The sequence below is a fragment of the Salvelinus alpinus genome, chromosome 6, assembly GCF_045679555.1.
Source record: "Salvelinus alpinus chromosome 6, SLU_Salpinus.1, whole genome shotgun sequence".
In the NCBI taxonomy this organism is placed as follows: Eukaryota; Metazoa; Chordata; class Actinopteri; order Salmoniformes; family Salmonidae; genus Salvelinus; species Salvelinus alpinus.
The window spans coordinates 62115245-62138034 of record NC_092091.1 but is presented as its reverse complement, the minus strand read 5'-3'; the positions used below and the strand labels follow the sequence as shown (position 1 = coordinate 62138034).

At 41.7% G+C, this 22790-nt stretch overlaps 1 protein-coding gene and 1 long non-coding RNA gene across 2 annotated transcripts; one reads left to right on the top strand and one right to left on the bottom strand.

Annotated features, from left to right (window-relative positions):
* The first annotated feature begins 210 nt into the window (after positions 1-210).
* On the top strand, positions 211-21790 carry LOC139577644 (uncharacterized). The gene is made up of 6 exons (XM_071404787.1): positions 211-795; positions 2966-3096; positions 3293-3451; positions 9392-9556; positions 18392-18503; positions 18715-21790. Exons 1-6 carry the CDS (start codon positions 513-515, stop codon positions 19674-19676), a joined length of 1812 nt encoding a protein of 603 aa, XP_071260888.1. The 5' UTR covers positions 211-512; the 3' UTR covers positions 19677-21790.
* Positions 17319-18807, bottom strand: LOC139577663 (uncharacterized). The gene is made up of 2 exons (XR_011675355.1): positions 18703-18807; positions 17319-18484 (listed from the first exon to the last, which is right to left on the bottom strand). It is a non-coding gene; the product is annotated as an uncharacterized lncRNA (long non-coding RNA).
* Positions 21791-22790: the final 1000 nt, after the last annotated feature.

Sequence of the window (22790 nt, the reverse complement as noted above, 5' to 3'; positions counted from 1 at the left end):
CCTGTTAAGGGATGGGATTTGAACTGTGACTGAAGGAGCGGAGTGGTATCTTGATGTATTTTTTGTATAATCTCGGTTTACCCCCTTCCCGCAATGGAATATTTTGTTTCAATACCCCGTACAGTAGGTGGAGGCAATACACCACAATAGGTGTAGTTTGCTATAAAACCTTAAAGAAGAAGAAGATTTGATGTGTAACATAATAAGCAGTACCGTAATTCAAAGAACAGCGCCCATATCCTTCTCATTTAGCCACACCCTTTGAGCTATGACGCCACCCAATAACATCCTTTCTCTTCAGTGTAAACGGAAGTGAACAGTGACCAAGAAGAATTTCCACATTAGCGTTTTTATTGTTCCTATTAAGACGTTTATTGACAACATGGAACTCAAAATATGACTCATTTAACTGCACAGCATAACATACTTACCCCATGTAGTCTTTAATTCGCGTTGGAGGCAGGACTTGGTTGATATAAATTTTTTTAGGTAACGCTAGTTAGCTGCTAACAATGGCTGACTGTATGGTTTTTCACACTCAAATAGCCTCCATCATGGAGGTGCTAGCGAATGCAGCCGTAGCAGATATCTGTAAGCTCGTAGACGACGACTATGCAGTGTTTCGTTTGGAAATAACTCATAACCAGAAAGAAAACAGGGCATTGCGTAGGAAACTACAGCTTCTGGAAATGAAGGTGTCACGGGAGCGCGCAGAAAGGACAACGCGAGAGCGCGTTCTCGCCAGTCGTCCCAGTAGTGTCAAGATCCTCGACCGATACAGAGGAATGGCAAGAGGTACATTTCGCAGAAGGCAGAGGCTGCGCGGCCTGTCGCCATTCATATATTTCTCAGTGCCTTTCGCCATTCTAATATTTCTCAGTGCCTGTCGCCATTCATATATTGCTCGGTGCCTGTCGCCATTCATATATTGCTCGGTGCCTGTCTCCATTCATATATTGCTCGGTGCCTGTCGCCATTCATATATTATTCAGTGCCTGTCGTTATTCATATAACTCAGTTCCTGTCGCCATTCATACAGTTGAAGTCGGAATTTTACATACACCGTAGCCAAATACATTTTAACTACGTTTTTTACAATTTCTGACATTTAATCCTAGTAGCAATTCCCTGTCTTAGGTCAGTTAGGATCACCACTTTATTTTAAGAATGTGAAATGTCATAATAATAGTAGAGAATGATTTATTCCAGCTTTTATTTCTTTCATCACATTCCCAGTGGGTCAGAAGTTTACATACAGTCTATTAGTATTTGGTAGCATTGCCTTTAAATTGTTTAACTTGGGTCAAATGTTTCAGGGAACCTTCGACAAGCTTCCCACAATAAGTTTGGTGAATTTTGCCCCATTCCTCCTGACAGAGCTGGTGTAACTGAGTCAGGTTTGTAGGCCTCCTTGCTCGCACACACTTTTTCAGTTCTGCCCACAAATGTTCTATGGGATTGAGGTCAGGGCTTTGTGATGGCCACTCCAAAACCTTGACTTTGTTGTCCTTAAGCCATTTTGCCACAACTTTGGAAGTATGCTTGGGGTCATTGTCCATTTGGAAGACCCATTTGCGACCAAGCTTTAACTTCCTGACTGATGTCTTATATATATATATTCAGATAATTTCCCTCCCTCATGATGCCATCTATTTTGTGAAGTGCACCAGTCCCTCCTGCAGCAAAGCACCCCCACAACATGATGCTGCCACCCCCGTGCTTCACAGTTGGAAAGGTGTTCTTCGGCTTGCAAGTCTCCCAATTTTTCCTCCAAAGATAACAATGGTCATTATAGCCAAACAGTTCTATTTTTGTTTCATCAGACCAGAGGACATTTCTCCAAAAAGTACGATCTTTGTCCCCATGTGCAGTTGCAAACCGTAGTCTGGCGTTTTTATGGCAGTTTTGGAGCAGTGGCTTCTTCCTTGCTGAGCGGCCTTTCAGGTTATGTCGATATAGGACTCGTTTTACTGTGGATATAGATACTTTTGTAGCTGTTTCCTCCAGCATCTTCACAAGGTCCTTTGCTGTTGTTCTGGGATTGATTTGCACCTTTCGCACCAAAGAACGTTTATCTCTAGGAGACAGAACGCGTCTCCTTCCTGAGCGGTATGACGGCTGCGCGGTCCCATGGTGTTTATACTTGCGTACTATTGTTTGTACAGATGAACGTGGTACCTTCAGGCGTTTGGGAACTGCTCCCAAGGATGAACCAGACTTGTGGAGGTCTACAATTTTTTTCTGAGATCTTGGCTGATTTCTTTTGATTTTCCCATGATGTCAAACGAAGAGTCACTGAGTTTGAAGGTAGGCCTTGAATACATCCACAGGTACACCTCCAATTGACTCAAATTATGTCCATATCAGAAGCCTCTACCGCCATGACAGAATTTTCTGGAATTTTCAAAGCTGTTTAAAGGCACAGTCAACTTAGTGTTTGTAAACTTCTGACCCACTGGAATTGTGATACAGTGAAATAATCTGTCTGTAAACAATTGTTGGAAAAAATACTTGTCATGCACAAAGTAGATGTCCTAACCGACTTAACAAAAATATAGTTTGTTAACAAGAAATTTGTGGAGTGGTTGAACCTAAGTGTATGTAAACTTCCGACTTCAACTGTATATAACTCAGTGCCTGTCGCCCCGTACCCTGGAATTGGGTCTTGGTCAGTTTTTGGATAGTATGCAATAATTCCCCAGATTACTGTCTTGAACAAAGAAACAATATCAAATCCTAACCAGATTAATTTACTGCATTTACTATTATTTAATCAATGAAGGCAATGTGTTGTATGGAACATAATACATTGATCAATAAAAAGTATATCAAGCAGTTATGCTAAGTGTTACCTTACATCCTTACCAATTCTAGACAGTGTCAAAACTGTCAATAGTGTTCAATATAGCGTTGAGCATTGACAGAAGCTGACATAACAACCTTTCCCCCCCATTCACTTTCTCAGGTGAAGGACACCTCACTGGAGGTCACAGGAGCTTTGTAAAGCCAGCGGGACACAATACATGGCGAGATGACCCACCAATCACTGTTGATGAGCTGAGTGGAACCTCAACCCAGCATGTTATCGTGATAGAGGTGAGTGTAGTATTACGTAAACGTCTACAATTAAATTGTAAACTAAATTTGGCCCGTTTATTTCAGAAAAGCGCCCCTCAGCTATTTACTTGCTTACATGTACATCTGCCATATGGGAGCTTGTAAGACTTCCCTACGACATTGTTATACAATTCAACTGTAGTACCAGTAATAACCTCCTCTCTTCTTTTGTCAGTCTGCAGAGGCTGCAGGTCCTGGGGTCAAGCAGGAGAGGTCTGAAGGAGAGGAGGACACACGTCACAGCAGAGACATCCAGGCTAGAGGGTCCCCTGTACCCACGGAGGACCCTATCACTGCCCCAGCGCAACCCAGGACCCGACGCAGGATCACGGAGGTCAGTGGAACGCTGAACGCCGTTCTCAAGACAGAGACAGACACAGAGACTTTAACTGAAACACAAAGGCTAGACACAGGATCTGACCACAGATCAGACCAAGGGAGACTGGTCTGTCACACAGGATTTGATCCTGCTCCTGGCTCAGAGTATTTACTTCATGGTGACCCGAGCGTGAAGGTGGTTCAGTCCCATCGGGACTCAGGTGACACGTTCGATGATCCGTCTTGTTCTTACACTACAGAGATGGACCCTGGCAATATGACCTTGGGTTTAGAGATTGATCTATCTAGAGGGGACTGGAACCGGTACAATAGTAGTGTATACTCTGAAGGGTGCCTAGATAAGAAAGGGGAGGGTTTGGTCATAGATGAAGTGAAAGTGGAGTGTGAGGTTCCTTCCACATGGAATGCAGATAATCACCTAGGATACGGACTCTCACAGGGCAGAGGTTTCTTAGATTACAGGAAAAGCTCAGAGACAAATCCAAATGTCGCAACCCACTCCCCTTTACATTCGCTCAGGGATCGTGACACAGTGTCCACGTTGATTGGGCCTTTCGATTCTCACGGCCACATCCTTTTCGATCAGGTATCGAACTCAAACGACAAGGCTAGAGCTCAGGGAGGGGGAGCCACATCAGGCAATAGTAAAGAGAAACGGTACCTCTGCATGTTCTGTAACAAAGGCTTCAGCTGCCCCCAGAAGGTGGAGATCCACCAGAGGGTCCACACGGGGGAGAAACCCTTCAGTTGTACCCAGTGTCACAAATGCTTCGCCCAGGCTTGTGACCTGAAGAGGCACCAAAGAGTCCACACAGGGGAGAAACCCTACAGCTGCCTCCAGTGTGAGAAGAGGTTCTCCCACCAGCACCATCTGAAGAGGCACCTGAAGGTTCACATGAGATAGACTAGGTGGAGGGCCGAAAAATGTGAAGTTTATTGATCCCCGTCTAGGGAGGAGCTGATTTTTGTATATGACAGTGTTGGGTTCTGAGAATATGAAAATATACTTATTCATGTCACTGATGGAGTGCTGAGGTTTAGAGGGTCGACACCAGAAGTTAATGGTTATAGGAGGAAGGTATATAGTGTGTGCAATTAAGCTTGGAATGTGTTGAGTGCAGGGAAGCGAATACATGTGGCAGGCATTGATAAGGGAGGAGAGCCATGGATTAGTAATGAAGGGGGTGTGAGGTCAGGTCAGGTCACCTTAAAGGGAAAAATTAAAGTTTATGGCCCGTATCACTGGTGTCCTGCCTAGCAGTATAGAACAATGTTTGTACAGATGGGTCGGAGGAGACTCAGCCTATGAGGAACAGTTAAATATCAGTGCTTGTGTGAAAATGTTTTTGTCTAATGCAGCTGTATTGATCCTCTGGGAAGAATAAACTTGGTTAAGCTTTCATAATGTTCGTTGAGTGGTTTACTCTGAGAATTAGAACCTAACAACAGTAAAACATTATGATGACTATTACATTTGTTGGTACTTTAAATTCTCATAAGTATATTCCATAATTTTGTTGGGCAAATTTTAGAAACTGCTAAACTTTGAACTAATCACATACCCGTTGTGATGAAGGCAGCCAATGGCCTGCATCTATCTACGACGCAAACACTGCCTCTTGTGAAAACGCAAACTGCTGTATGATGTAGAGGAACAGATATAGCTAACTTCCAAAGACTGAAATAAGATAAATATCTGTTTGAGTGCACTTCAATTATGCAGCATGCAACACCAATTGTTTTGATCGTATGAAGAGGTAACTTCAATTACCGTTTAGCCAATTTATTGAAAGCTAGCAAATGTTAGTTTGATTAGCCTAGTCTGCTACTGTAAATGTCAATTTGTGTTTCATTAGCTTTGTCAGTGAATCAAATTTTTTAAATAATGTTTTGTCTCATTTCAAGTAACTAGCTGCAAGCTTAAATAAACAATAGTATAATTTGCATAGAAACCCAAATAAAAGCATGTAGATAGAAAAATGTGTGTGTCATGAATGCTAGAATGGAGGTCTAAAAATGACGGCTGCATATGCATATTAACCAATACATATAGCATACCTTTCATTACATCTCCTCTAAAAACAGTTGTACAATGTGCTTTGCAATAAGATAACCAGAGTTTGATTTCTAAACCAGATGAGTTCTCAAATTGCAGCTGCCCAATCTCACGGTGGTCATGCATAATGTTTGATACATTGGTATGGAGAATGATAAAGAGCTTTTAGGATTATAGAAAAAGCAGTTGGGAAATATGTTTTAGTTTTTTATAAGTTTCAGTGAATGTGAGTATATTTAGGTGGTTTAAATGATTAACTTTCCTACTAACCTTCTAAAAGTGGACAGTGACAAAATCTTGCCAATCCATTCATTATTCTACTAACTATGATTGAATGTGAGACAAATTTTCCATAATGTATGTTTCGTGCATATACAGTGCCTTCGGAAAGTATTCAGACCCCTTGAGTTTTCCCACATTTTGTTACGTTAGCCTTATTTAAAAATATATTAAATTAATGTTTTTCTTCATCAATCTACACACAATACCCGATTAATGAAAAAGCGAAAACAGTTTTTTTTTAACATTTTTGCTAATACATTTTTTTTTAAAGCTGAAATACCTTATTTACATAAGTATCCAGATCCTTTGCTATGAGACTCGAAATTGAGATCAGGTGCATCTTGTTTCAATTGATCATCTTTGAGCTATTTCTACAACTTGATTGGTGTCCACCTGTGTTAAATTCAATTGATTGGACATGATTTGGAAAGGCACACACATCTATATAAGGTCCCACAGTTGTTAGTGCATGTCAGAGCAAAAACCAGAAATTTCCAGAAGGACAACCATCTCTGCAGCACTCCACCAATCAGGCTTTTATGGTAGAGTGGCCAGACGGAAGCCACTCCTCAGTAAAAGGCACATGACAGCCCGCTTGGAGTTTGCCAAAAGGCACCTAAAGACTCTCAGACCAAGAAACAAGATTCTCTGGCCTGATGAAACCAAGATTGAACGCTTTGGCCTGAATACCAAGCGTCACATCTGGAGGAAACCTGGCACCATCCCTACGGTGAAGCATGGTGGTGGCAGCATCATGCTGTGGGGATGTTTTTCAGCGGCAGGGACTGGGAGACTAGTCAGGGTCGAGGGAAAGATGAACGGAGCAAAGTACTGAAAGATCCTTTTTGAAAACCTGCTCCAAGCGCTCAGGACCTCAGACTGGGGCGAAGGTTCACCTTCCAACAGGACAACGACCCTAAGCACACAGCCAACCCGATCGAACATCTCTGGAGAGACCTGAAAATAGCTGTGCAGCGACACTCCCCATCCAACCTGACAGAACTTGAGAGGATCTGGAGAAAAGAATGGGAGAAACTTCCCAAATACAGGTGCGCCAAGCTTGTACCGTCATACCCAAGAAGACTCGAGGATGTAATCACTGCCAAAGGCGCTTCAACAAAGTACTACTTATGTAAATGTGATATCTATTTTATTTATTTTTATTTAAAAAAAAGATACATGTGTAAACATTTCCAAAAACCTATTTTTGCTTTGTCATTATGGAGCGTTGTGTGTAGATTGATGAGGGGGAAAAATAATTTTATCAATTTTAGAATAAGGCTGTAATGTAAGAAAATATAGAAAAAGTCCAGAGGTCTGAATACTTTCCGAATGCACTGTACACCCGAACAAAGAACACCGTCACAAATAGTGTTCCACCATTTATTGATTATGGAGACAAATAGCAAAGGTGTCTCAGTATCTAAATATAGTGTAACCTATCAATCACAGACATACAATGTTTGTCCAGAGATCTTTTACCATCTATGCCAAAAGCCTGGGCCTCTGGAGACAGTAGAACTGTCATCAACACATGCTTCATTATTACACCTTCTTTAGGAGCATTTGTGTCCAGCCAATTTATTGAAAGCTAGCCAATGTTTGACTAGCCAAAGCGTATCGAAATGATCCCACCCTGGTCACCAATATTGCTGAATCAAATCGAATGTTATTTGTCACATGGTTTGTAAACAACAGGTGTGGACCAACGGTGAAATGCTTACTTACAGCCCTTCCCAACAATGCAGAGAGAGAAAATAGAGAGCTAATAGAAAAGTAACAGAAATGTGTTAAAAGTAATAAATATACACTCTGAAAACCAGCTCCTCCCTCGACAGAAGATACTGTAGTTTGCTAAAGCCCATCACATGTACGCATTGTGGGAAGAGGTTCTGGGAGACGAGCTACCTCAGGATACACCAGCAGAAAACATTCCACTATATAACATAGAAAGTAGGGCTGGGAATTGCCAGGGACCTCATAAGATATTATCACAATACTTAGGTGCCGATAAAATATTTATCACACTTCTCACAATTCAATATGTATTCCGATTCGATATTGCGATTTGATGTTCCAAACGTATTGCTCACTATATGTCTGCGTCAGAGATAGGAGAGAGCATGAGAAATTGAGTTCTGATGAATCAGGGAAATAAGTGCTGAAAACATGTTGGCTCACTATTTAAAAAGAAGATGGAGAACAAGCTATAGGATGAAAAATATTGGGAGTTTTTGCGCAGGTACAGCCGACTAGCGCCAGCTGAAGCTACCTACAGTAGCAAAAAATGTATAATAATAATAAAAAATTATATTATTTTTTAATTTATTTTTTTAAATCAGTAATTGGAGTCAGATATTGATATAATATTGTCCCAAAATTATATTGCAATATGTAACTGACATGTTAAGCAATATGTAACGTGATTTGTAATCATTCCAATCATTAAAGGACAAATGTTAATATCTATTGTTGTCAACAGAAAAGATCCACAGATGCATTTGGAATAATGAGAGTAACAGATTTCAGTGTTGAATATTCCTGAGTAAAATATTGCGTCCAGACATTTTGTGATATATAAGCCAGCGGTCTAAGGCACAGCGGTCTATGGCACTGCATCTCAGTGCTAGAGGCGTCACAACAGACAGTTCGATTCCAGGCTGTATCACAACCGGCCGTGATTGGGAGTCCCATAAGGCGGCGCACAATTGGCCCAGCGTTGTCCGGGTTAGACCATTATTGTAAATAAGAATTTGTTCTTAAATGACTTGCCTAGTTAAATAAAAATAAATAAAAATCTATTAACACTAAAAAGTCTGTTACATCAAATAAAAATCAAATGTATTTATAAAGCCCTTTTTACATCAGCAGTTGTCACAAAGTGCTATACAGAAACCCAGCCTAAAGCCCCAAACAGTAAACAATGCAGATGTAGAAGCACGGTGTCTAGGAAAAACTCCCTAGAAAGGCAGGAACCTAGGAAGAAACGTAGAGAAGACTGAGGGGTGGCCAATCCTCTTCTGGCTGTGCCGGGTGGAGAGAGTACATGACCATTAAGGCCAGATTGTTCTTCAAGAAGTTTAGGCTATATGATACTCACAAATGCCTTTATCATTACTTCTATTCAACTACTTTATTTTTTATGTGTAAATGAATGCAGTTTCATCAAGTTCATGCAGATTTTTAGTTGAGACGTTGGTGTGGTTTATATATTGTGTATTTAAAACTTTTCATTCTAAGACATTCATTGAGACTCTCTTTAGTATACATCACACCCTATTCTGCATATACCCGACAGTGCTTTTTAACCAATATATGCTTACTAAATATACCTACACATACCCACACACTAACAAACACCTACTGTACACGTCAAAATAGTTTAGTCTGGTTTGTCTGATAATGACTTATCATAGCTGACTTTTTTACCAACAACGTCATATTTATGTCCACCATAATGGGTTTAACAATGAAGTCATTCTGTAACTACAGTACATGTAGTGAGGATGGGTAAACACTCCATGTTGAAAGTGTCTGTGTGTGTATACGTACCTGAGGGAGTGTATGTCTGTGTAATCTGTATCACCTCTCTTCTAGGAGGAGGAGGGTCCAGAGGTGCTGCTGGTGAAGAAGGAGGGGTGTGAGGAGGGTCTGGGGAACCCTGAGGGGAACATGGTCATGGAGGACAACCAGACTACACCTCCTCCTGAAACCACAGAAGAACCAGCTGAGCAGCACAGGACCACACACAGTCTCACTGAGGTGAGCCAACTGTAAACTACTGTCTGAATGGTATTAGGTCAGAGCTCGTATCCACAAAGCCTCTCAGAGTAGGAGTGCTGAACTAGGATCAGTTTTTCCTTTTAGATCATAATGAATAAGACAATATAGACAGATGGGGACCTGATCCTCGATCAGCACTTCTACTCTGAGACTACCCTGGGGCCGTAGCCACAAAGCGTCTCAGAAAAGGGCATAGGAATTTGGTTAAAACCTGTTTTAAGACAACAAAAAACCTCTAAGCTCAGAATAGTTTTTAGGATGATGTTTAAACACTGGTAAGACCAACTCTGAGCCAGGAGTAAAATCAACTCTTAAAAGTTTCTCAGCTGGTAATCATGACAGTTTGAGGTACCATAATGGAAAGATAGTGGTGACGCTCATTGACATTGTTATAGGCCCTTCCCAACAATGCAGTGAGAAAGAAAATAGAGAAATAATAGAAAAGTAATAACAGAATAATAATAAATACAGAATGAGTAATGATACATGGGGTACCAGTACTAGGATAATTGAGGTAGATATGTACAAATAACTAGGAATGAAGTGACTAGTCAACAGGACAGATAATAAACAGCAGCGTATGTGATGAGTCAGAAAAGTTAGTGCAAAAAGGTCAATAAAGATAGTCCAGGTAGCTATTTGGTTAACTATTTAACTCACTATTTAACAGTCTTATGGCTTTATGGATAGAAGCTGTTCAGGGTCCTGTTGGTTCCAAACTAGGGCTGTGGCGGTCACAAAATTTTGTCAGCCGGTGATTGTCAAGCAAATAACTGTCGGTCTCACGGTGATTGACCATTAATTAACATAAACGCTCGTCGGATGTGGCAGGGCTTGCAAACTATCACAGACTACAAAGGGAAGCACAGCCGAGAGCTGCCCAGTGACACGAGCTTACCAGACGAGCTAAATAACTTCTATGCTCGCTTCGAGGCAAGTAACACTGAAACATGCATGAGAGCATGAACTGTTCCAGATGACTGTGTGATCACGCTCTCCGCAGCCGATGTGAGTAAGACCTTTAAACAGGTCAACATTCACAAGGCCGCTGGGCCAGACGGATTACCAGGACGTGTACTCCGAGCATGCGTTGATTAACTGGCAAGTGTCTTCACTGACATTTTCAACCTCTCCCTGTCTGAGTCTGTAATACCAACATGTTTCAAGCAGACCACCATAGTCCCTGTGGACAAGAACACTAAGGTAACCTGCCTAAATGACTACCGACCCGTAGCACTCACGTCTGTAGCCATGAAATGCTTTGAAAGGCTGGTCATGGCTCAACACCATTATCCCAGAAACCGTAGACCCACTCCAATTGCATACCGCACCAACAGATCCACAGATAATGCAATCCACACTGCCCTTTCCCACCTTGACAAAAGGAACACCTATGTGAGAATGCTATTCATTGACTACAGCTCAGTGTTCAAACACCATAGTGCCCTCAAAACTCATCACTAAGCTAAGGACTCTGGGACTAAACACCGTCCTCTGCAACTGGATCCTAGACTTCCTGACGGGCCGCACCCAGGTGGTAAGGGTAGGTAACAACCCATCCGCCACGCTTATCCTCAACACGGGGGCCCCTCAGGGGTGCGTGCTCAGTCCCCTCCTGTACTCCCTGTTCACTCATGACTGCACGGCCAGGCACAACTCCAACACCATCATTAAGTTTGCTGATGACAACAGTGGTAGGCCTGATCACAGACAATGATGAGACAGCCTATAGGGAGGTCAGAGACCTGACCATGTGGTGCAAGGACAACAACCTGTCCCTCAACGTGATCAAGACAAAGGAGTTGATTGTGGACTATAGGAAAAAGAGGACAGAGCACATTCCCATTCTCATAGACGGGGCTGTAGTGGAGCAGGTTGAGAGCTTCAAGTTCCTTGGCGTCCACATCACCGAACAAACTAACATGGTCCAAGCACACCAAGACAGTCGTGAAGAGGGCACGACAAAACCTATTCCTGTTATTATCTATGCATAGCCACTTCAACAACCCTACCTGCATGTACATAATTATCTCAATTACCTCGACACCGGTGCCCCCGCACATTGACACATTGACTCTGTACTGGTACCCCCTGTATATAGCCCCACTATTGTTATTTACTGCTGCTCTTTAATTATTTGTTTTTCTTATCTCATACTTTTTAAAACTTTTATTTTTTTAGGTATTTTCTTAAAACGGCATCGTTGGTTAAGGGCTTGTAAGTAAGCATTTCACTGTGAGGTCTACACCTGTTGTATTCGCCGCATGTGACAAATACAATTTGATTTGATAAACACATTTAGCATCTCCTGGCTTCCACACAAGGCACTGATGCAGACCTTTGGAACATCTACATTTTAAAAAGTCTAATAAATCCATGTAATATAGCCTACACCTTCACAACCAATCCATTATTTATTTTAGACAGGTCAAAAGAAGCATGATATGAAGAAAATGTAGTGTATTTCAGAAGAACAGAATAGCATGTCCTTATGTTAGGTCCTGATCTGGATATGCCAAATGGCTGTGGGCTACACTAGTTCATTTAGCAGGCAATATTTGCTTAGAATTCCATGGCATTATTTTATAGTAACAAGAATACAATTGAACAAAGCTGAATAAAATAGAAAGGATATTTTCTCCAAACGATTTGAGGGAGTGCGCACATGCGGCTATTCTGTGTTGAGCTGTTAACAAATAAATAGGTACTCCTATATGCTTAATTTAGAGTTATTAATGTATCTTTAGTTGTTCTACAAACGTTGGGCTGTATGTTTTGATTTTCATCGTAAGGCTGCATGATACGACTCTAACGATGATATGAAAAAAGTTGCTTGAAAGGCATGTGCTCTGCTTTGTTTTTTTGCGCAGGCTGTACACACTTCGTCAGTCTCTTATTCACAATTTGAGAAGCAACTTGTAATGCCTCGAATTTCCCGGGGGCATCCCCTTTGTGTGGCCATAATGCGCCCTAACAAAAATCCATGCCTTTTGCAGCCCTTCTCCCTGAGTGCTGCCTGCTCTGAATCACTCACACGGCTCTCCATCACCTGATCTGGTCTTTCTCACAGGCTACAAGTGAAGACAGACACATCGAGGACGCAACTTCGCACGTCCATATCCAATTCCGAAGTGCATATTGAAGATATTGGAAGAACTGTTCACATTTACTTTTCGTCAGCTAACAAGATGAGTAGGCCTAACGTACAGCAAAAGCTCTAGCCTATGTCAATCTACTATCGCCCATAGTACAAAAGTTGGTCTATTATATTCTCTGCAAGAAATAAATATTCCAAACATAGTCTGGGACAGTTGTGGGATGCGATAGATCACAAATTAATACAACCACTAGCATCAAAAAACTTTAAGCATTGTGGCTGATACAACACATCAGAACGTTTATCTTAAAATGTTGATAAACTATTATGCTATTTCTTCAAATTATAAGCGCAGCAATGCGCACACGGCAGTAGGCTATAAGCGCAAATGTTACATTAGCGGAAAACACCATTATCAAAAGTGATCACAAATGCGATTATGCATGTAATGCTTTTTATTTTTATATTTTGTTATTATTCTTTTTTTTACCCCATTTTCGTGGTAGTTAGTCTTGTCTCATCGCTGCAACTCCTGTACAGACTCGGGAGAGGCAAAGTTCGACAGCCGTGCGTCCTCCGAAACACAACCCAACCAAGCCACACTGCTTCTTGACACAATGCCCACTTAACCCGGAAGCCAGCCACACCAATGTGTCGGAGGAAACACGGAGGAAACTTTCACACATTAACAAGTCCAATACAGCAAATGAAAGATAAACTTCTTGTTAATCTACCCATTGTGTCCGATTTCAAAAAGGCTTTACAGTGAAAGCACAACATATGATTATGTTAGTTCAGAGCCAAGTCAAAAAAACACACAGACATTTTTCCAGCCAAAGAGAGGAGTCACAAAAAGCAGAAATATAGATAAAATGAATCACTAACCTTTGATGATCTTCATCAGATGACACTCACCGGACATCATGTTACACAATACATCTATGTTTTGTTCGATAATGTGCATATTTATATCCAAAAATCTCAGTTTACATTGGCGTGTTACGTGCAGTAATGTTTTGATTCCAAAACATCCGGTGATTTTGCAGATAGCCACAGAAATCCCAGAAATACTCATAATAAACATTGATAAAAGATACAAGTGTTTTACATGGAACTTTAGATAAACTTCTCCTTAATGCAACCGCTGTGTCAGATTTCAAAAAAACTTTACGGAAAAACTACACCATGCAATAATCTGAGTACAGCGCTCAGAGACCAAAACAAGCCATACAGGTACCCGCCATGTTGTGGAGTCAACAGAAGTCAGAAATAGCATTATAAATATTCACTTACCTTTGATGATCTTCATCAGAATGCACTCCCAGGAATCCCAGCTCCACAATAAATGTTTGTTTTGTTAGATAACATCCATAATTTGTCCAAATACCTCCTTTTTGTTCGCACGTTTAGTTCCAAAATCCAAATTGATGACGCGCAGGCCAGACGAAAAGTAAAAAAATTCCATTACAGTTCATAGAAACATGTCAAACGATGTATAGAATCAATCTTTAGGATGATTTTAACATAAATCTTCAATAATGTTTCAACCGGAGAATTCCTTTGTCTGTAGAAATGCGATGGAACGCAGCTAACTCTCACGGGGGCGCGCCTGAGTGAGCTCGTGGCACTCTGCCAGAGCCCTGACTCAATCAGCTCTTATTCCCTCATCCTTCACAGTAGAAGCATCAAACAAGGTTCTAAAGACTGTTGACATCTAGTGGAAGCCTTAGGAAGTGCAATATGACCCCATAGACACTGTATATTGGATAGGCAAACCTACAAACCTCAGATTTCCCACTTCCTGGTTGGATTTTTTTCTCAGGTTTTTGCCTGCCATATGAGTTCTATTGTACTCACAGACATCATTCAAACAGTTTGAAACTTCAGTGTTTTCTAATCAAATCTACTAATAATATGCATATCTTAGCTTCTGGGGCTGAGTAGCAGGCAGTTTACTCTGGGCACCTTATTCATCCAAGCTACTCAATACTGCCCCCTGCCATAAGAAGCTAAAGGCACAGTCAACATAGTGTATGTAAACTTCAGACCCACTGGACTTGTGATACAGTGAATTATAAGTGAAATAATCTGTCTGTAAACAATTGTTGGGGAAATGACTTGTGTCATGCACAAAGTAGATGTCCTAACCGACTTGCCAAAACTCTAGTTTGTTAACAAGAAATTTGTGGAGTGGTTGAAAAATGAGTTCTAATGACTCCAACCTAAGTGTATGTAAACTTCCGACTTCAACTGTATATCATTCACAAGTGATAGGCTAATATTGTCACTCATCAGTCTATTGTATTTACATATACAAAATAAAATATGTGTGAAATTTGTTTTGATTTAGAATGGACCATTATCATGCACCTATCAAAACAGGGGCAGCGGAAAAAATACATGTCATCTATGCACTTAAATAGCGAATGGAGGACGTTTTTCCCCGTGGTTTATTTTCATGCCAGCCACATAAGCTATACTCCTGTTGTAAATATTAGCAATGTGCCTAATATTAGTAAAGTTAAGAAATAAATATAGTAGGCCTAGCCTATAGAAAGCTGATGGGATCCTCCTCTTTTTAAGAGGCCATCACTCTGTTTTCTCACAGAATTGCATAGCTTATTGAAATGTTGTGCAACATGAGCTCATGGGTTCTCATGAAGTGTTTGATTAGATTTTCGATTACATTTGCATTGATGTCAGAGTGATTAAAGGGACAATATAGTGCTGAGTACCAGGCAGTTAGCAAGTTTAGTAGGCTACTAATGACGATCAGCAGCATCAGAGCTTGGAGAAGCCGAATTACTGTAACTAAATGGTCATGTGGAATTTGGTGCATCGGTACCGCTTGCCCTGCAGTAGCAGAGAGAACAGTCTATGACTTGAGTAGCTGGGGTCTTTGACAATGTTTAGGGTCTTCCTCTGACACCGCCTGGTATCAAGGTCCTGGATGGCAGCGAGCTCGGCCCCAGTGAGGTACTGGGCCGTATGCACTACACTCTATAGCGCTTTGCGGTTGGATGTCAAGCAGTTGCCATACCAAGCGGTGATAAAGCCAGTCAAGATGCTGTCATGGGTGCAGCTGTAGGACTTTGAGGATCTGAGGGCCCATGCCAAATCTTTTCAGCCTCCTGAGGGGGAAGAGGCATTGTCGTCCCTCTTCATGACTGTGTTGGTGTGTGTGTGGACCATGATAGGTCCTTAGTGATGTGGACACTGAGGAACTTGTAGCACTCGATCCACTCCACTACAGTTCGGTCGATGTAAATGGGGCCGTGTTCAGCCCTCCGTTTCCTGTAGTCCATGATCAGCTCCTTTGCCTTGCTGACGTTGAGGGAGAGGTTGTTGTCCTGGCACCACACTGCCACTTCTCTGACCTTCTCCCTATAGGCTGTCTCATCGTCGTCAGTGATCAGGCCTACCACCGTCGTGTCGTCAGCAAACTTAATGGTGTGCACATCCATGCAGTCGCGGGTGAACAGGGAGTACAGGAGGGGACTAAGCTTAGTGATGAGTTTTGAGGGCACTATGGGGTTGAACGCTGAGCTGTAGTCAATGAACAGCATTCTCACCTCTTGTCCAGGTGGGAGAGGGCAGTGTGGAGTGAAATAGAGATTGCGTCATCTGTGGATCTGTTGGGTCGGAATGCGAATTGGAGTTAGTCCAGGGTGTCTGGAGTGATGGTTTCAAAGCATTTCATTGCTACATATGCGAGTGTTACGAGGCGATAGTCATTTAGACTGGTTACCTAGGCGTTCTTGGGCACAGGGACTATGGTGCTTTAAACATGTAGGTATTACTGACTGGGTCAGGGAGAGGTTGAAAATGTCAGTATAGACACTTGCCAGTTTGTCAGCGGATGCTCTGAGTACGCGTCTGGTAATCCATCTGGCCCTGCGGCCTTGTGAATTTTGTGAATTTTCTTGTTTGCTTATGGCTCTATACAGCTCGTTGAGTGCGGTCTTAGTCCCATCTGTTTGTGGTGGTAAATAGACAGCTACAAAAAATATAGATAAACTCTCTTGGTAAATAGTATGGTCTACAGCTTATCATGAGATATTCTAATTTAGGCAAGCAGAACCTCGAGACCTTAATTTTAGAGATCGCACCAGCTGTTGTTAACAAAGAGAAATACACCTCCCCCTTGAGGTTACCGGATGCTGCCGTTCTGTCCTACTAATGCATGGAAAAACCAGCCAGATGTATATTATCCATGTTCTTCTTCAGCCAAGACTCGGAGAACCATGGGTTATTACAGTTCTTTAGGTGCTGTTGATAGGATAGTCTCGAACGGAGCTCGCCCAGTTTGTTTTCCAGTGATTGTACGTTCGCCAATAGAACGGAGGGTAGAGGTGGTTTATGTACTCGCTGACGTAGTCTGTCAGGGTGCCCGCATGTTGGCCACTCTTGCACAATTTATTTATTTTCCGAGTCTCCGGGATTAGTGCCTGGTCCGGGGTGAGCAGTATGTTCGGCTCCTCTGACTCGTTGAAGTAGAAATATTCATCCAAATCGAGGTTAGTGATCGCTGTTCTGATATCCAGAAGCTCTTTTCGGTCATAAGAATTAGAATTATGGGGAATAACACATCGCGATAAGGCATTGCCAGTTTTGGACTATAGAATGCTTCAGACAACCATCAAATGTTGTAATGGTAAAATGTTTAATATAATTTTCACCTAATACAATTACTTTGCCTAAACTTAATTCTTGCCTAATATTTTGGCATGCATAACTTTTTTTAACCAATTCTGATGGTTGTTAAAAGCGGAATTATATTAATAGGCTATTACCGTTATATCAACACACACTCGTCACTACCGTTTAACAACTCTAAATCGCTTTGGCACAGTAGGCATCAACTCACTTGCCGATAATGTTGCATGAAACGTTTGAATAGTCTATCATTTCCATCAAACATAATCAAAGTTAACGTAGGCCTTATCATGTGAAAATTATAGACCTTTCAAACGTTTTGTGCAACATCATCTAGATGCTTTCAATCTCCAAACCTAAAGGCATACCCAATTTAAGTATATTTTTTAAAGGTAGACTGAATGTCTATCAAGATGAAGATGAAATAACAATGTAGGTTATTGAAATAATCAAAAGAAAATTGGGATTATTTGTTAGCCTAGTGGTTAAAACAATTTCGGCTTATCAGGTGAAATCATTGTCAAAAGCGCAAGAGATACTGTTGCAGGTAGGTCTAGATTATTTCTGGATTGATCATATAGAAATATCAACACATTCTTTCAACAACTCCAAAGTAATTGCATATGGTGCAGGAACCACTGACTCGCTGCCCTTTTCTATTATCTAGACACTTGCTGGTAACTCAACTAGTTAGAACAGCTCATGAGTTCTCCTAAATATCTGTGGACTAGGTAGGACTCTTATGACTAAAGATTCTTCAAGCATAGCTTTTATTTTTACCCATAAGAGTAGGAGAACTTTTACTCTGAGACACTTTGTGGATGCGGGCCCTGGTCTTGATTCATTTTGTCTTAAGTGTGGGACCATGTTTTCATTTATTAAACCATTAAAGAGTATCAAGTATTAAACTCAACTAACATGTTTGCATAGTATCAAATCACCTAACATGTTTGTATAGTGCTCATAGCAAACTCTCATTGCCCAACCAGAAGATGCTTCATAGCAGGGTGCTCGTATCAGATTTCTTGATCCAACATCCTCTCACTCTGTATCTCTTACAGCCAGTAGACATGGAGGATGGGAAGCCTGATCTGCTGCTGGTCAAAGAGGAGACCATAGAAGACGTACCAGAGAGCATTGACCTGTTAAGTGGACTAAAGATGGGGGAGCAAGGTAAGAAAGAAATACATATAGCCTACATACAGTAATATATCTTCAATGGGAATAGTGATGTGCCTGGCTATTATTTTTTCAGAAAATTAAATCAATACAACAAAAAACACAATGCATGAATTTGACCAGGTAATTGACGAAAACAATTCCATATGTAGAGTTTTCTCTGCCATGTTTTAAAAAAAGTATATTTTGTAACCTCTTCCTTCAGGTGGTTGGCTGGAGGTTAAAAGAGGAGACTGGGCGGCCATCTTGGATTCCCAGACCGGAGCAGCCAAGGGTCGAGGGGACGACATCACCGAGCTGTCCAGGGCCAGAGGCGACATAGTGGAGATCAGTGGATGGGACAGAGTCCCTAATGTCGAGCTGGGGAACAACACTGTTAACCACAACCCAAAACAGACTGTCGAACACAAAACAACAGCCAAACTTAATTTCCATGACAACAGACTGGCTGGGACCAGGGCGAGGCGTAGATTTGGTCTGCGAGGACGAGGTGGTGTCTGTATGCGGCAGGAGAGAACAGACACAGACTCTGCTAGCGATGCTCCGTCCTGCTCCTATAGTTGTGATTCAGAGAGACTGATGGCGCCTCAGGTTAACCACCTAACAGGTGCTGCCTTCAGCCTGCCTGCTATAGGATCTATCAACTGGAACATGGACCCTGCAACAACACAGACACTCCCTGGCCTTCATCCTCCTCACACTCCCCTAATGTTAAACCAGACCTCAGACAATGCCAGTGCCTCAACACTAAATGGCTACACAAGCCCATTGACAAATGACAGTAGTAGAGATGGAATCAGTAAAGGTGGTGGCGCCAAAGAGAAGCGATTCCCATGTTCGTTCTGTGGGAAAGCGTTCAGTTTCCCCCAACAGGTGGAGATCCACCAGAGGATGCACACAGGGGAGAAACCATTCAGCTGCAACCTGTGCCGGGTAAGTTTCTCCCACTCATCCAGCCTGAAGAGGCACCAGAGGGTCCACACAGGGGAGAAACCGTTTGGCTGCCACCTGTGCCGGGTCAGTTTCTCCCACACGTCCAGCCTGAAGAGGCACCTGAAGGTCCACACGGGAGAGAGGCCGTTCGCCTGTATGCACTGCGAGAAGAGGTTCTCAGAGAGGAGCTACCTCAGGTTACACCAGCAGAAAATGCACACGGGCCATGTATAGTGACATATAATGTAGTATTAGTTAGTTTGTAGTTAATTATGTTGGTTTTTTGATGTAGTGGGGAGCTGGATGAGGTGACATGAGGGAAGAATGAGTATGATAAGGCAGAGTAGATGATATTGTGATGGTTGGTGTGATAGTGTCTGTAAAAATGTTTCACTGATGAAGAGTGACAACCTTATCATGGTGTTTGATAATGAGGAAATGATAGTGCCTTAATTAATGTTTACTTGGCATAAAGTAATGAAGCTGTGTGTACTGTAATGTTGAACCTTTTCCAAAGTATTCTCAAATTCATTTTATCAAAGAGAAGGGTACCAGATTTACAGAAAAGGTCAACTGTTACCATAGTGATAAAAGTTATTCTCCATGTCACTAGGACTGTTGCGGTAATCCAGCATTCATGCGTCATGACCGCAATAAAATTCTATGTGACCAGTCATGGTAATCTCCTTTTAAGCACTCTGGACATATGTTCGTAGTACCCAACTCGGTAACGATCATCAGGTCGCTAATGGCCTGGTACTCAGGGCTCTATTGCCCTTCTAGCCACTCTGACATCAATGCAAATGTAATCGAAAATCACATTAAACACTTATCATCAAAACAGTATGTGCTTTTAAAACTCACCTCACTGTGATTGATTGATCAATTTGAATAAATTAGTTCAACAACAGGTTGAATCTGAGTGGAAACATTTTTCATAAAAAACTGATAAGATATCTTTGGTACAAAATTGGCCTAGCCTAAATAAAACAAATTCAGTCTACATTATAGTGAATTTTTATTTGATTTTGTATAGCCTAGTAATAGTTTTATATTTTTCATAATTAATAGGCTGATATGTTACCTTTAGCTACAGAATATCTCACCACCATGCCTTTCCATCTCCTCCCCGCTTTCCTTCATGCCATTCTTCAGCGCACAGAGAGGGGAGAGGGGGCTGTCAACAGTTTAATGAAATACAGCAGACAGTTTCGTTGTGAAAATATGTTACTATCGATGTTCCCTGACATATTTCACTTGGTTTTCCAAATTAAGCACTGGGTAGCTGTAGGAACAGGATTGTAGTGCCCATGGCATGCAGAGTTTGGGCAGAATATCTATCACATGAAGTAGTTTCCCCGAAATGGGACCAAGCTGCGGGAAAGTGATCTCCATTCGCTATTCGATACGGATGATATGCATTTTCTTCTCTTGTCCCTGTTTCTGCAAATGTGATAATGGGCCCTTCTAAATCGAAACTCATTTTACATATTAGTTAAGATTAAATTGAGAATAGTCTGGTGAAATAATAATCACTTGATGAGAGCTGGAGAGAACAGCATGTGCAGCCTGAGGCAAGGAACAGAGCACAAGCTTTTTTTTGTGACTTTCTCAAAATCGTCAATAGCCTATCGTCGCATCATGCAGCCCATACCTTTTGATTTCTAAGGCATTGTAAGGTTTGTATCATTCACAACTAAAGTTGCCAAATTACAGAAAATCTGGCATATAGGACCTGTTTCAAATGATGACTTTTATGCTCAACATAGACACTTCATATGCGCACTCCACCGGAATGGGAAAAATATAATTTCTATTTTAAGTTAAATTATAATCTTCTTACTATAAAATCATATAATATAAAATAATGGCATGGGACTTATAAGCATATCTTGTAAGTCATATGCATATCATATGCTAAATGAACAAGCCTACAGCATGGCGCATAGCCATAAAATGATATTTATTTTTGACAGTATACAGTAGGGCAACTCATTCTATTCTTCTGAAATACATTTTCTTCACATCATGTTTCTTTAGACTGGCCTAAAATAAATCGTGGCTTTGTTGTGATGGCGTATATTCAATTGATTTATTCTGTATTTTTAAATGTAGATGTTCCGAAGTTCATCAGCAGCTTGTATGCATGGAGGGCTGGAGTTACTCAACGTGTTTATGTTCATTACTGGTCAATTACCATGAGACCAGCAGGCTTTTGCATGACAACCAGCTGACAAAATGTCATGACCACCACAGCCCTACTCATTGTTTTGTGCAATAAAAAGTACTGTACTTTACATTGTGAGCGTATTACCATTTTGTTGAAATAAAATACAAAATTGACTGTGCTGACTGACTTGGTTATTTTTGTATTATTGCAGGGACTGAGTTTCCTTTATTTCAGTCGAACCAAAACATTATACTTAATTCTCGAATTAACACATATGTAAATGTTTTAAATAATTAACTCCAATGGCTCCATATTGTTAGGTACTTGAGTCTCAGTGTTAGAGAGAGGCTTGACTGTGGTTTAACATTTTATTATATGTCATGTTTCTGTGTCTACAGCAGAGTTTCTTATATGAACCTTTTTATATGCTCTTTTGTACAATTTGTGTTTAGTCTGTAGTCCATGAGGACCCGCTGATATCTGGTGTTGCTGGCAGGAGAGAGTGGACCTCTGAAACGGCTGGTCACAAACCCAGACCCAGCACCCTGGATCAGGAGCCATCGATCTTCCTTCCCGAGTCGGAACCAGGACCGACCCACGAGGAACAGAGATTCCACCACTACACAGAACACAACCAGTGGACAGGTGGACTGAACAACAGTCCTGGTGGTCATCAGAGAGACGGAGGCTCCAGTCAGGGATCCAGTCCGCAGCCCAGACCCTTCTCTTCACAGTCTCAGTGCAGGGATGATACAGGGCCTGGGGCTGATAGAGATAGACCCTCCTGTTCCTATGATACAAACACCACAGTATCCATGATGAACAGAGCAGGTCACCTTAGGCTTCAGCCTTCACAGAGAGTGGTGGGAGACCCCCCTGATGGTAGTCTATCAGGAAGTCTTTATTTTCCTTCAGAGTCTCGTCTAATGCCTGGTGAATGGGTTCATAGAAGGTCTGGGCTTGGACCTGGGTCTAGCCTTCCTCAGCTACCTCATGGTTACCTCACCAATACAGACAGGGTCAGGATGGGTGGTCACCACAAGAGGTTCCTAGCCTATAACACAGCACACAATCCCAACACCCAAACAATGGCTAGAGGGAGCTCAAAGACTAACCACCTGATGGTGGTGGCTCCTGCTTCTACCTCCTCTGGTTTCATAGGGTCAAAACTTAAGAGG

Bases quoted from the DNA above. Each gene is read 5' to 3' on its own strand.
- LOC139577644 (XM_071404787.1), top strand. From the start codon at position 513: ATGGCTGACTGTATGGTTTTTCACACTCAAATAGCCTCCATCATGGAG. The intron at 9,557-18,391 runs GTGAGCCAACTG...TATCTCTTACAG, and splicing joins CCACACACAGTCTCACTGAG to CCAGTAGACATGGAGGATGG. The intron at 18,504-18,714 runs GTAAGAAAGAAA...CTCTTCCTTCAG, and splicing joins ACTAAAGATGGGGGAGCAAG to GTGGTTGGCTGGAGGTTAAA.